General features: G+C 35.2%; 2 protein-coding genes across 2 annotated transcripts; both read left to right on the plus strand.

Moving 5' to 3' along the window:
* Positions 1–598: 598 nt before the first annotated feature.
* On the plus strand, positions 599–6,065 carry LOC141837965 (uncharacterized). The gene is made up of 9 exons (XM_074725339.1): positions 599–849; positions 989–1,201; positions 1,321–1,418; positions 2,199–2,289; positions 2,399–2,599; positions 2,741–2,997; positions 4,765–4,855; positions 4,942–5,158; positions 5,679–6,065. The coding sequence occupies exons 1-9, from the start codon at positions 703–705 to the stop codon at positions 5,885–5,887; spliced, it is 1,524 nt and encodes a 507-aa protein (XP_074581440.1). The 5' UTR covers positions 599–702; the 3' UTR covers positions 5,888–6,065.
* Positions 6,066–7,208: 1,143 nt separating this feature from the next.
* LOC141839155 (sialyltransferase-like protein 5) lies at positions 7,209–13,082 on the plus strand. Its single transcript, XM_074726836.1, has 11 exons — positions 7,209–7,389; positions 7,475–7,551; positions 8,746–8,832; positions 8,937–9,014; positions 9,078–9,169; positions 9,251–9,452; positions 10,138–10,228; positions 10,622–10,680; positions 10,792–10,940; positions 12,157–12,238; positions 12,322–13,082. Exons 1-11 carry the CDS (start codon positions 7,272–7,274, stop codon positions 12,736–12,738), a joined length of 1,452 nt encoding a protein of 483 aa, XP_074582937.1. The 5' UTR covers positions 7,209–7,271; the 3' UTR covers positions 12,739–13,082.
* The last annotated feature ends 815 nt before the right edge of the window (positions 13,083–13,897 follow it).

The raw sequence follows: 13,897 nt of genomic DNA on the forward strand, positions 1-13,897 counted from the left end.
ATCTAGAAATACAAGAGAGAGAGGAAGGTAGATGGAAAAGAAAATTAGCTCGAAGGTTTTTTTCCGATCAACTTGGGATTTTCATCAACTAGGGGACTATTTAAGTTCTGACTCCGCCACTGATGTATAACTAACATATTATGAGATCGCGAAATGTTAATCCTAAGGCCATGTGAATAGTAAAAGCATCTAGTAAATAACAGTAAAAGTTGCTAATTAGCCATGATCCATCATAAGAAGACTGAAATAAAGAAATTGATGTTTTTATAGATTTTGGAGCATCGCACCAGTGTGAAAGGACGGTTGAGTTTTATCAATTTTGGACGAATGATCAATAAGGCAATTGATCGATTGACAAAAAGGACACAGCATAATGACACATTCATAGCGAACAAATATAAAAAAAAAGAAGATTGTGATAAGCTTTAAATTCAATTAATTAGAAAAAATATTTAAAAAATGATTTTTCTTTTTAATGCATTTGCACATCAACTATCCACGTGTTTAGTCGTTGCGCCTTGGATCAAATCTGGCGCGTTCGTGCGTCTTCATTTTCGTCGATCAGAATGGATGATGCTGCCTCGCTTCACACATATATTTTGGGTCGAGCACAGCGTCGAATCGCCTTCGTAGCGAAGCCAGATTCTGGAGGCTAGCAGGGATCGGGAAGGACTTGGTCGCCGGAGATCTAAACCCTAGCAGATGGAGGACGGGGGCAGCGAGATCCCTCTCAAAAGCCAGGAAGAGAAGCCCCAAGGCGGAGTCAGCGGCGGTTGGGGCGGCTGGGGCATCTCCTCTTTCTCCATGTTCTCGGATCTCCAGCAGGCTGCCCAAGAGATCTCCAGAAATGTGCGCGCGCGCCTCTACTGTTTCTTTCTGTTTTTTTTTTTTTGTCGAGTGTTGTGTGCCTGATTGATTTGGATTGAGGGGAGAAAGATCGGGAAGAGGTGTTGGTTTTGCGATTTCGCATTTATTGTTTTTGGATCAGGCGGTTGAAGCAATGAAGAGTGCGGCCCAGGGCATCGGTGAGTTCGAGCGTTCAGATTCTGATTCGGAAACAGCTGGAGAGGTCGCGAAAGAGCGGGCAGGTGAAAACGCAGGAGCAATAGAAGAAAAAGAAGAAGAGAGCGGAAATGATAGGCTTCGTCAGTCTGCTCTGGAAAAATTAGAGAAAGCTAGTGAGGATTCTGTGTTCGGTCAGGTGAGTCAATCTCATAGGAGATACAGTGAAATTAAATTAAATGCATTTGATTGGATTTCGCGTTGGGTGATGTTGTACAAAGCTTGCGAATTTCATATCCTTCTTTCCAATTTATCCAGGGTCTGAAGGTGTTTGACAGTTCAATGGAAACTTTTGCTTCAGGAGCATGGAGTGTTCTAGGTAATGCTTTGAGAGGGAGCTCAAGCCTGGTCAGCAGGTAGTTTTTTGCACTCATAATCTTCACCATTCATCTAGATTATTTAAAAAAAGAGTAATTAGAAGCCAACCAATACATTTTATTGAAGAGCAGAGGAATGCAAATGGATCAATCATTAGCAAACACCGTTGTGTATACGTTTTACCTGTTGTCTATCACTCTATCCTAAGATTTCAGGACATTTGTTACAAGTATTTGATGTGCTACTCTCATTTGATGCTGTAGGACATTACAAATAAGCTGGAAGAAATAAAATCCTGCAAGCCATGATGTTATTTAACAAGTTTGACTGACTACGAATCTGTTTGTGTTGAAATTTAGATCAACCTATTTCAGTTAAATTGGAACCATCAAAATTAGTGCACTTTGACCCAAATTGTAGCACGAAGATCTGTCACTTGAAGAATCACACTGCTGTCTTCAACCACTTAATGACAAACATCATGAAATTTGTTAGTGTTTCATAGGTGTACATGTGTTAGATTGTTTGTGATTAAACTTCCATTTGCATTTGTGTATCATTTCATACATTAAAAGTTTTTGGTTTTCAAGTTCAGTAGAATTACTTGAAAAGTTTATGATGTGAATTTTAGAAATTTAAGTACATACTTTGCTAGAAGTTTTTTTTTTTTTGTAGCTTGTAACTCAAGTTTCTACTATTGTAATTAATCAATTTGGACATATTTCGTGCACCTTATTTCCTAAATCCAGGAACTACTCTGAATTTGGTACGTCGATTTTCAAAATGGTTATGCACTTGACACCGACTACTATTTTCAGGTTGGAGCATTCAGCTTCAAGTCTTGCTGATTCCTTTCAACAGGGAGATTTCCCTAGCAAAGCAACTTCCCTTGCTCCCTCAATTATAGAGGTTTGTTTTATCATGATTGACTATTGTGCAATGTTAAATTATTTAATTGTATCTCCTTGATGATATTTCTTCATGGGTAAATCTCTTTTTCTTGGACTTTGGATTATAGACTGGGAAAACTTTTACCTCAAAGGGGATAGAGGTGCTTGAGCGTGTTGGAAAGGAAACCATAGAGCTGCTCATGACAGAAACTGGTTTTGATGTTGACAAGGATGCTGACAAGGTGGACAAAGAGGATGATGAGGAACAGTTTGAGGAAGTGACATTTGATAGGTGTTTTTACATATATGGAGGCCCTGATTTGCTTGAGGTATTTTTATATGGTATTGTCACAAATAGTTTATACTTGCAGTTATTTCTTTCCTTTATATCTGGTTGCAGAAACTTAAAGCTTGACAAACAATAAATGTATACTTGTAGTTTACTTACCAATATATTTGGTTGGTTGCAGGAACTTGAAGCTTTGTCAAGCCATCATGCAATGCTATTTAACAGGAGAAGAATAAAACTCTCAGCAGAAGAGAAATCCTTTTATGATGATAAACTGGTGCAGATCCAGCAAGTTTTCAGTCTGGGAACTGTTGTTGAAGAAAATGAGGCAGATTCAAATAAAGGGAAGTATATCGAAGCATCAGCTAGTGATAGTGATGTTGAGATGAAAAAGTTGTGTGAAGCAAGTATTAGGAGGGCTGCTGAAATTGCATCAGGGTATGCTGATAAAAACAGTAAAAGGCCAATTTTTCTACTTTGCATTAGTGATTGGACAATACTATTAAGTATTAAATGCTCTTCATTCTGGTTAATTTAACTTCAAATTTATTGTCAATTTCAGCTACATTTATTAATCAATTATTATTTAGTAAAAGTGACATAAGGATTTGATTATACTGTATCTGCCTTTCTATTTATCCAAAAGAAGGATGGTGTAAGGAACAGCTCTGGCAAGAAAAATTAGCCAAGCATAGAAAAAGTAACTGTTTTCCCTTCGTCTAGTTAAATTTTAGTGACTCATCCATGGTGCTAAGTTTCTACTTTGCATCCATTTTCATACACATTACTGGATAGCATACTGTACACCAGGAAAGAAATGCATAATAAATGCTTAATGCAATAAATAATATTTAAAAATTAATGATGGCATTCAAATTCAGTAGTAAGGAATAATAATAGTCAATCTGAACTCTCAGGTACTTATCTAATTCTGACTGTAAATACATATCATGTTATTGCGCTCCATTTTGCAGTATTGCAACTTGCAATATTTCCAGTCAATATTCTGTTATGCTGAGTTAAAATTTCATTTGGATTCAACTGGCAAAAACCTTGGAAAAACCACAGTTGTCATTAGTGACTCTCTAAAAGTTAGCAAATATTTATGGCAGTAGAGTTGTTGCATTATTCTGAAATTTTGCTTGGTGCATTTTTCTTGGATGCATGTTAAGTTCTTCAAAATGACAAAGTAGTTAATGTTTTCAGTTGATTACTTTCTGATTGATTGTTATGCTTTTGCTTTTTCTTTGCATGTTTGATGTCAAGTAAACCGTACATGACTAGGCAGATTTGACTAGGCAGATTTTTTAAGAGCATATAACTTGGTAGATCTGTTTGTATTAAGTGCTAATTTTTTTGTATAGGAATTATTTTCTTGTTTCATATAAGGTTTGCTATGTATTGATATTATTGCAAAATTCTGTTTCTTAAAATATTATTCTCATGGACAAAATTCAGGGTGCTAAATAATTCTAAACTATCCATTATGGTTGCAAGCTCCTTTTCTCCCATACTTGTGGTATTGTTTTTCAAGGAACCACACATCAGTCAAACCATAGGCTAGGATGTGAATTGTGATGCTGGCGGTGCACTAATGTACAGCCTGTAAGCCTTGATTTGTTTTGGAACAAGAGATTAATTGATTTCTTGAATTTCTTTCCTGGTTTAAGTTGTCTCATTTGGGATCGAAGACTACTGACAGAGACCATTGCGTTGATAGGGTGGAAAAGGACAACCTATGTGTCCGATGCAATAAAACTAGATTTAAGCTGATTTCCTTTAATCCTTGATTTGAAGATGGCATCAGCTATGGTGAAGATGAGTGTTCAAGTTCGATAAAAAAATGGGAATAGGAAGGTTCCCATGCATTGTAATTTTTCTAGTATTCTGTATCCAATTACTTTAGGAGTGTGCTTATATCTAAATTGTTATCTCACTTCATACTTCGAGTATATGGAGTCTGCTTCCTATTTGCATTTCTCATGTTGTTTTTATTAAGCTGCTTTTCCGTTGACAAGAATTGTTGCTATTTGCCTCTGTTCTCATTCCTGTTTTCTAAACAACACTTTTTTTTATCTTTATAAAATATGTTTGGTTGAGGTTTAAATATCTAAGATTATGGCTCATTCTTCTAGTTTGTGAATCCTATGAAGATACATTTCCTACTTCCTCTTCTCTGATAGTAGGGCAGAATTGCTTGTACAGGTTTGCATCTGCTCTTGGGGGACTTGCTGCGAATGATATAATACAACGTGCTAGTGATAGACTTGAAACTGTCAACTCAGAGTGTATTCATGTATACAGATGTGTTTACTGTTTATTTTGACCCAATACTCATTTTCTGTTGTGATAAGTCATGGATTCATTACTTTTCCATTGCAGAGACTATCAGAACTCTGTTGTTCTGCAGTATCTCATATGCTGGTTCTTGGAAAATCACTCATTTCTAATGCAAACAAAGCAAAGACTGAAGAAGTAGATGATGATACTCTGAAGATCGAATGGCCTGAAGATTCTGTCTCAAAAGCTAAGATCATAAGGCACAAAGTCCAGTCAATGTCTGGTGATATGGACACAGTTTCTAACAGTTTTATTACAGGTGAGTCTTTATGTATGGATTTCGTTGAGTGTGTTTCTGAGTTTTTGCTGTTGAAATACTTGCATATCTGAAAAAGGCCAACCATATAGTATAGTATAATAATATGTTTTTGTGTTTTTTTGTGTGTGCGTGCATGGTGGGTACAAGGGCAGAATTGGATTGGGTTGACTCATGTTTTTGCTAAAAAACGTGACATGATATTTTATATTGTAAAAAGTCTGAAAACCCAATCCCAGAACATATATGGGAAAGACGAACAAACAAATAAAAAATTGGGCCGTATGGGTTTGTTTGTTTCTTCAAGTTTTCGCAATATATGGTTTATATATAGAGAGTATATATACCCAATCTACTCCTTTTCCTCAGAGAACACTAGGGTCAATGGATGTTTATTTAGTATGCTTGCCATTGGCGTCCACTCTGAAACTGCTAGTAAATACTGATGTGTTAAATTTGTTCTCAGTCAGCTCTAGTTTGACATTTGGATTTTTCTAATCGCATCAGTCTGTATTTATTCCAGGAATCTCAGACATACTCGAAGCATATCTGGCTGCCATACAAAGTGTTTCTTCTGAAAAACCTGGCCCCATGCAATCTTCAATGCAGGAAAAGGCAAAGGCTATAACAAATCACCTTCGAGATGACAAAACAAGTGCGGTTGAGAAAGTTCAGGATGCTCTCCACTACTTGTCATACGTTGTTCTTTCTACCTCGATGCCAACTGTATGATCACTTGATAGGTATTCTAATTCCTTTACTGTTTTTCGGGATGGCTTGCATGTTTTATGTGGCAAGGTTGAATTACTTGAAACTTCGCACGTGTATGGCATTTACTTTGATTGACATTGTTTAAAAAATTTTTTGTTACGCAAGGTAATCAAATATTGTTATTTTTTTCCCTTTTTCATGTCCTGGGCAAACTCACGAAAACTTTGAGGTGTTTATAGCTTGAGCATCTGTATTTTTGCATACTGTTGAGATTTATATCCGGTAAAGTATATGCTATGGGAGTTTGTTTAATGTCCATTCGCGTTGGATGATGAACAAGTATTTGAACCCATAGTTATTTGACTTGAATGGGTAAGTATATCTAAGGGTTTATAGGTATTTGCAATTTAAAGTAAATTTAAATTCAATTATTAGACATAATCGATTGAACTATCTATTACTATCTTACATTTGTTAGACTTTTGTCGTGCCAAATTTAGATTTGTTTAAGATCGTGGGTACCAAAAATTAATTTTATCATTTTAACACTTTTTCTTTTTTTTTTGTTTTTAAAATGGCAAAATAAAAAACAGAGCGATCCTTTTTTATTTATTATTAAAAGGGCATTTTATTTTATCTTTGTATATTTTATTTTTCAAAATTATTTTATTTTTGATGCTACTTTAGTATATAAAACATCTGTAGCTATAATATAATAATATAATATTAACTACGAGATAAGGTGTCATAATAATATAGTTTATTAATATTGATGGCAATTATAAATTTGTATTTGTTATAATAACATTAAAAATAAAGACAATTTCAAATGTACATAGGCGTGACATTTTTTGATAAAAAATAAAAAATAGAGGGATGGTCTTTTGATTTTTTTATTTTTGCTCAAATTAAAAACCTGTGTTTCCTGTCTTACTCAAGTAAACTAACTCACAACGACAAACTCCAAAGTCACAGGATTAATGTTCACACTCATTCACCTAATTCATGTCTTTGCTATACATATCTGGTTAAGAAAATATTCACTAATTTCTTTTTTTTTTTTAATTTTCAAGTTCAAAATTTTTTTATGATAAATTATTTAATTTTTTTATGAAGATCTTTAATGTCATGATTTAAAGAATTTTAATAAAAAATTGATCAATTTTTGTCAGCTAAATTATAAATTATAAAATCTTAAATTTTCAACCTTTTTTTTTCTTCTAAAGACAGAAATATAGTAAAAATTAGAATTTTCTTTCCAGAATAAAAAAAAAAAAAACACAACTTCTCATAAATAATATTTTCCTGCTTGCGTTCCCGTGATTGAGTGCGTTCTCGCGCAGTGGCGGTGGGCGAAGTGATCCAACGCCATCCCGTCAGATCGGATCTCGCCGTTGCAGGGGGAATGAAAACGGCGAAGAGCAGCGCAGCAAGCCGGCACCCCACCTTCATTGCCATCCTCCTCCTCGCCGCTCTCGTTTTCTCCGCTCTCGTCGTCTCAATCCAGTCCTCTCTCTTCACCGGTAAGCCAGAGATGGGAGTAATCGCAACTTAATCCCTCGAATACATCTTATTTGTCTCTCCGATCTTTCCTTTTTTTTTTACCAGGAACCCGGATATCGGTAGCCGACAGCGAGGAGATCCGCATCCTGTCGGATTTCCAATCCACCGTCCAGCAATGCGTGGTTCGTCACATTTAATTTTGAGAAACAATTTTTCTTCTTCAGAATGATATCTGTACTTTTTTCCGTTGAACTAATAACATCGGTTGGTTTTGAATGAGATGTCAAATATGATTGTTATGTGAAGCAAGATTACGAGCGGTTGAGCAATTGAGCACAGTTAAATGGTTAAAAGGAGCATTTTTATTTTATTTTTTCTTATTGGCCCTTCATGTTGAAGGCGTGAGGGATTGAGAATCGAATGTGTGAAAGACAGAAGGCGAGCAAAAAATCTAACTTAACCAAAATTAATTTGGATATCTAAATTTTCTCGGTGATATAACTTCCTGACAAATTCCCAACTGGCATCGAAGAGGGTCTGAAAATTGGATATGTTGTGAAATAACAAATGGCCAATAATGCCTATAAGATTGGATGCATTTTTATTGTTATGATTCAATCGATCTCATGATTTATTTCAAGCATGTTGTTTGCAAGTTTTGAGACTATCTCTGTCTAGGTAATCCGTAACATTTCCTGCGATGATATTTTAATTAAGTAGATTAGTTGTAAATCCCAAGTTCTTGACACTCTAGGTGCTTGATTTCCATGCAAAAGATCAATCAACCCAGGTAAGGAGGATTTCTCTGGGATTAGCTTTTGCTAGTGTTAGCAAGCAACTTGGTAATGAAATAAAATATTCTACTTGTATGACCTGATGTTTGTAGAAGGTGCATGTGGGATGTGGCAGGATATCATGCTTGTATAGAAATTCCATGATGTTAAGTTTCTTTTTAAGGATGATTGCTTACTAAGAGATCTCTTAAGGTTGTGTAAGGAAGCTGATTGGTTTTGCTTCTTGTGGAAACAGTCAACTGAACCAAAGCAGAAATCCAATTCAACACAAAGTTTGGAATTTTTGTAAAAAAAGTTCTTTTACTTGAAAAAACATATTACTAAGAATGAATTCTGCTACAGTTTATCCTAATTCATCTATTTATCTATCAAATTCATTAGCCTATGCTCAACATATACTGTCTTAATACAATTGTTTTTTCCCATAAAAGTACTGAACTGGCAGGATTTGAACAAATTTTCAGACATACCTATGATAACTTTGTACATCTATTTGCAGAATTAATGTTTGTTGCTATGCCATAATAAATTATGAAAGTTTAGAATACTATAATTGTGTGCTAACCATGCCACTTTGTTTAGGCAAGCCGAGGACTCGGGCTTACAGCAGAAATCATTGACCACTGTAAATTAGTCCTCAAATTTCCTCAAGGCACAAACAGTACCTGGGTTAAGACTTTCAACTTGTCTATTTTACTGCTTTACTTTATCTCATGTCCATGAGATCATCTGTTTTTTTTGAAAAATCTGATCATGTATTTTCTACTTTGCAGTATAATGCACAGTTTAAAATTTTTGAACCACTGGAGTACAAATATGATGTCTGTGAAGCTATCCTTCTCTGGGAACAGGTTAGCCTTCCTTTGTTATTAGTTTTACTGTGAGATTTGCACTAACCACACAAGTTTTGCCAGTATCGTAACATGACTACAGTCTTGACACGGGAATATCTAGATGTTCGACCTGATGGATGGCTAGATTATGCTGCAAAAAGAATTGCACAGTTGTAAGTTGTTATATATGTGAGCTTCTTCTTGCGATCTACTTCTTAAATGACTGCCATTTCTCTATACTTTCTTTGCTTTAGGGGTGCAGATAAATGCTATAATCATTCACTGTGTGAGGAACATCTTAACTTAATATTACCTGCAAAGCCTCCTTTTCGACCTCGCCAGTTCAGGACTTGTGCTGTTGTTGGGAACTCCGGGGACCTCTTAAAGACAGAATTTGGGCAGGAGATTGATGAACATGATGCAGTATTTCGGGATAATGAGGCTCCTGTTAATGAGGTAGATGGTTGATGGGTTTTCTTTGGTTCATATCGAATATTGTGATTGCTTATTCTATGTTTTACATAATTGCTAATTATTATTATTTTTTATGTTCGGCATAATTGCTCAAACTGTGGACTGATTGGGTTTTAGCATCATTGTGAGATTTTTTTTTTTCTATATTGGTATTGGCTCTTCAGAGAGAAAAAGTAACTTCAAGTTTAATTTTACCAGACATACTTGCTCAAGGAATTACCTCTTTGAGAACCTAGGATTTCTCATATTTTAGTTTGATGAAGTCTCCTTTTGTTTCGGAAAAAAATGCTTCCAGGAGAAAACTTCTGCTATCTAAAAATGCTCTAGTCAAAAAAATATTTTTTTAGCTAAAGCAGAAAGAGTTAGGGAAAACAACTTGCCCTTCTCAAAAGAGAAAAGCATTTTCCTTAGCTACGACACATCATTTTTATCAGCATTTTTAAATAACTTTGATTGTTTATTTACCAACTTGATTAACCAATTTAATCATTTTATGTCGATGTAAGTTTGTGCACTCTTTCAGAATCCCACCTGTTGTTGTTAATTGTCTTATTTGAAAATTTTCTGATTCAGTATATCCAATTTTCATCCCTGAAGAAGTTTGTATAAATTCTGTGTTTTTTTCTACGTTTGCTTAGCTGATTATTTTTATGTTCCCTTTCTGCAGAAATATGCCAAATATGTTGGACTAAAAAGGGATTTTCGCCTTGTTGTGAGAGGCGCTGCTCGTAACATGGCTTCTATTCTCAATGGATCTTGTAAGATTCTAGCCTTGTTTGTGAAAAATACTTTAATTCATAGAACTTACGATCATCTGTTTTGTCTTGATCATCTTTCATAAATTATATCCTATCATCATCCACTTGAGCAGTATGAGAGTATTTCTGTAGTTACTTTGAACATCACTCAGTTTATGGATTGTTCTTTTAGTTTGAAGGGAATGTTGATAAACAATCTGTTTGGTGTATTCTTGCAAAAAAATGAGCATGTTATTGATGTTTTTTTGCTAGGTCTACAAATGTTCCCCCATAGCTTTGAATATAATCAGACATGAATTCTTATTAATACCATTCTGTTTGGGGGTAGCAGTTCTCTTCCTTCTGCACTCACATTTATTATTACTAATACAATATCATGCATGATGATTGCAGCTGATGAGGTGCTTATAATCAAGAGTGTAATGCACAAAGACTTCAATGCAATGATAAAGGTGGATACTACATTGTCATTGCTCCTATTTGTGTGGCACTGTGGTTGACAAGTTTAAATAAGCTATTCATACTCTGCAGACTAAAATGCACATGTTTCATCTCATATTTAGGAACTTCGAAATCCCGTTTATCTTTTCCAAGGTATTGTCCTTAGACGAGGTGCCAAGGGAACTGGAATGAAGTCTGTGGAATTGGCACTCTCCATGTGTGACATTGTTGATATATATGGGTTCACAGTAGATCCTGGCTACACAGAATGGTCAGTATTTGGTTTATTATCTTTTTCTAGTACTCTCATGCTCTAATGGTTGGTTTGGTTTAGAGGAATAGTTATTCTATTCTCTATTAATTCTCATTTAGTTCATAGGGATGGCTATTTTATTCTCTCATATTTCTCATAGAAACATTCCTATATTTGATTTCAAAAATGAATTTGGATTATATCAAATTCCATGGGTGTGATTCTCTATTTCTTTCTCTACTTTAGGAATAACTATTACTTATCTATTCAATTATTCAAATAATACATATTCTTACTCTATCTAAGCCTCTAGCTGATTGGGGTTGGTAGAGTGGACTCATTGGGTTGGTTGGCCAGTGTGGTCAAGCATGCCAGTTGGGCTGGTTTGATGGTGGATCCAAATAGGATAGTCGGGTGGAATAGGTTGAATGAGTTAGATTGAGATGGTATGGATCAAATTGAGCAAGTAGACACTGGTCAGGTTGACTGAATCGGGTGGGCGCACTGATCTAGTTAATTGGGTCAGGAGGAGAGGGGAGCCTACTCAAACCGGAGAGGACATACCAATAGGCCTTTTGTCTTGGTTGGACTGGCAAACAGAATAGATTGGTCGCATTTGAAATGTCAGACAAAATATTTCATATAAGGATATTTTATCATTGTGAAATTATTCCTTTTCTATTCCTTAGAATTTTTCATACAAATTAAACATATAAATAATTATTTTATGTTGGTTATATTTTATGAAGTAAACTAAGAAATAGTTATTTATATTTATCCTTGTTTATTCCGTTCTTTGGGAAGTGAAGTAAACACAATAAAACTTCAACAAAAATTTGGATGCTCTTCCACACATAATAAGTTAGCTTACCCAATTCGTTTTACTTGTTCATAATATATTTTTTAGAAGCTCAAATAAATTAATAATGTGTATCCTTTGAAAAACGAAATAAGTAATGCAAATTGATATGTAAAACAATTACTCCTTGAATAGGAAATCATAAATTTATGCCAACTGATATTTCAAATTTATTTTTGCAATTAAAAATAGAAATAATTATTCTATGAGAATTCAAACATAATAGCTATTCCTATAAAGAAATATCATTAGATTATGAATTATAATTTGATGCTAGAATTGGCAGAATTTAACTGCAACTAATCAACCTTTCTGGAAAAAATAGGCAAAGAGAGTGCTAATGTTGAACTTCTGTTTCATATTTTCTTGTGGAAGGACACGTTACTTCTCAACCCCTAGGAAGGGGCACAACCCACTGCAAGGAAGGGCGTATTATCAACTTCTAGAATGCCTCGGGGTATGACCTCTAATCAATTGCATATTGCTTGCACCTAACAAAGTCTCTGGGTTTTATAACTTATGAAATATTTGTCCTTGTAGGTCATCAGGATCCATTCCCCCATGAGAGCTAAGAGGAAGCAGGATTGGTCTGATGTGCCAAGCAAAGAACTCATACGAACCGCTCATGCTGCTGCCTTGCTCTTGAAGAAGAAAGAAACTGGCCCAGAAGGGGATTTGGGACCTTTTGCTAACTGCAAGGTTTGGGGTACTGCAAAATCAGATGGTCCAGTGTCAGGGTCGCCAGACATGGGCGACATGCGCAAAAACTCAAATTACAAGAAATGGGAGCTCCTGCCACTTGAGAGCTTGCGAAAGGAAGCTCAAGAACATAATGCACAGATGGGTGGTGTTTCTCTTTACAAGATGGATGGGAACAAACTGGATGATCTTGTCTGTGTAAGGCACACTGTGCAAGCTGAAGCTTCAATGATTAAAAATGGTTCAATATTCTACTAGCTGTTAGTCGTCGAGAATCATTAGGAGGGGAACCAAGAGCAGTGGAAGGGCACTATGGCAATCAGGAAATTTGTTGGAGAAAGATGGAAGTCTTCGTGGCCCAAACAAAGCAAGGTAATCTTCTGTTTTCCTTCATTCGTCTGCATTGTGAGAAGTCATGATTTCGCTCGGAAAATGTTGTTTTTAGTAGAGTAGGTTTGATTGCACAGATTTTGTGTCTCTATAAATTCAAGTAGGAATCAATTACTTTTGTAATGAAAAATTTTCAACTATCTGTTTATTTTTGGTCAAGGTATTCGTCACTAGTTTTCTTCATCTTGCAAAGCAATGTAACAAGGCCTATGTAGACCCGTATCTTTTGAAACAAAGATGACTTTTGACTCAAATTGATTTGAGTTATGAAGAAAGTTTGTTTGAACCAATCTATTGGAATTGGTCTGTCTTCAATGCTGTGCAATTGAGAGTACCTACCTACGTTGTACGATCTCATTTTCAGAAGAGAAGCAATCTGTATGCATCGATCTGGAATAACCTGAAACAGGGAAACAAAATATATTCGAAATCCCTATTTTTTACTATTTAATTTCGTGACTTGAGTAACCACAGGTTCATGCACATGAATCTTGACTGTGCTCCCAGTTTAGCTGCTATAATAGATTTAAAGGTGTATTGTATTTTCAACTCATAACAAAGGAACTATCGGCATTCTCTGTAGCAAAAGGGTAGAATGTCATCTCAGTCATTTCACACAATAGATCCATTTAAAAGAAAATAAATTAAAAAATTATTATTGATCACTATAAAAACGGTATTACTTTGCAAAAGATTTTGTCAAGATTCGATTTTTTGTCGATGAAAATTTCTGTGTGCTCTAGGGATTGGGTCAATGCGACTAATTGGGATTAATTTTTTTTTTCTTCTATAAAAGATCATGTCTTAAGGATAAGTCACAACTATCAGTATTCTCTTCTGCAAAAAAATAGGATCCGCCACCTTAGGAATCTCCACAGTTGGTCCCACGATCATTTGTGAAGAAATAAATCAAGACAGTTGATTATAACTATCAACATTCTCAATTGTCTCAAATATTATTTCTGGTACATTTATTGGTCCCTATCAAACAGTGCACATTTAATCAAAAGGAATGGATTAAAATTTC

Source organism: Curcuma longa, chromosome 11, assembly GCF_044706935.1.
Source record: "Curcuma longa cultivar G26 ecotype Majalengka, Jawa Barat chromosome 11, ITB_CL_G26_1.1, whole genome shotgun sequence".
Lineage (NCBI taxonomy): Eukaryota > Viridiplantae > Streptophyta > Magnoliopsida > Zingiberales > Zingiberaceae > Curcuma > Curcuma longa.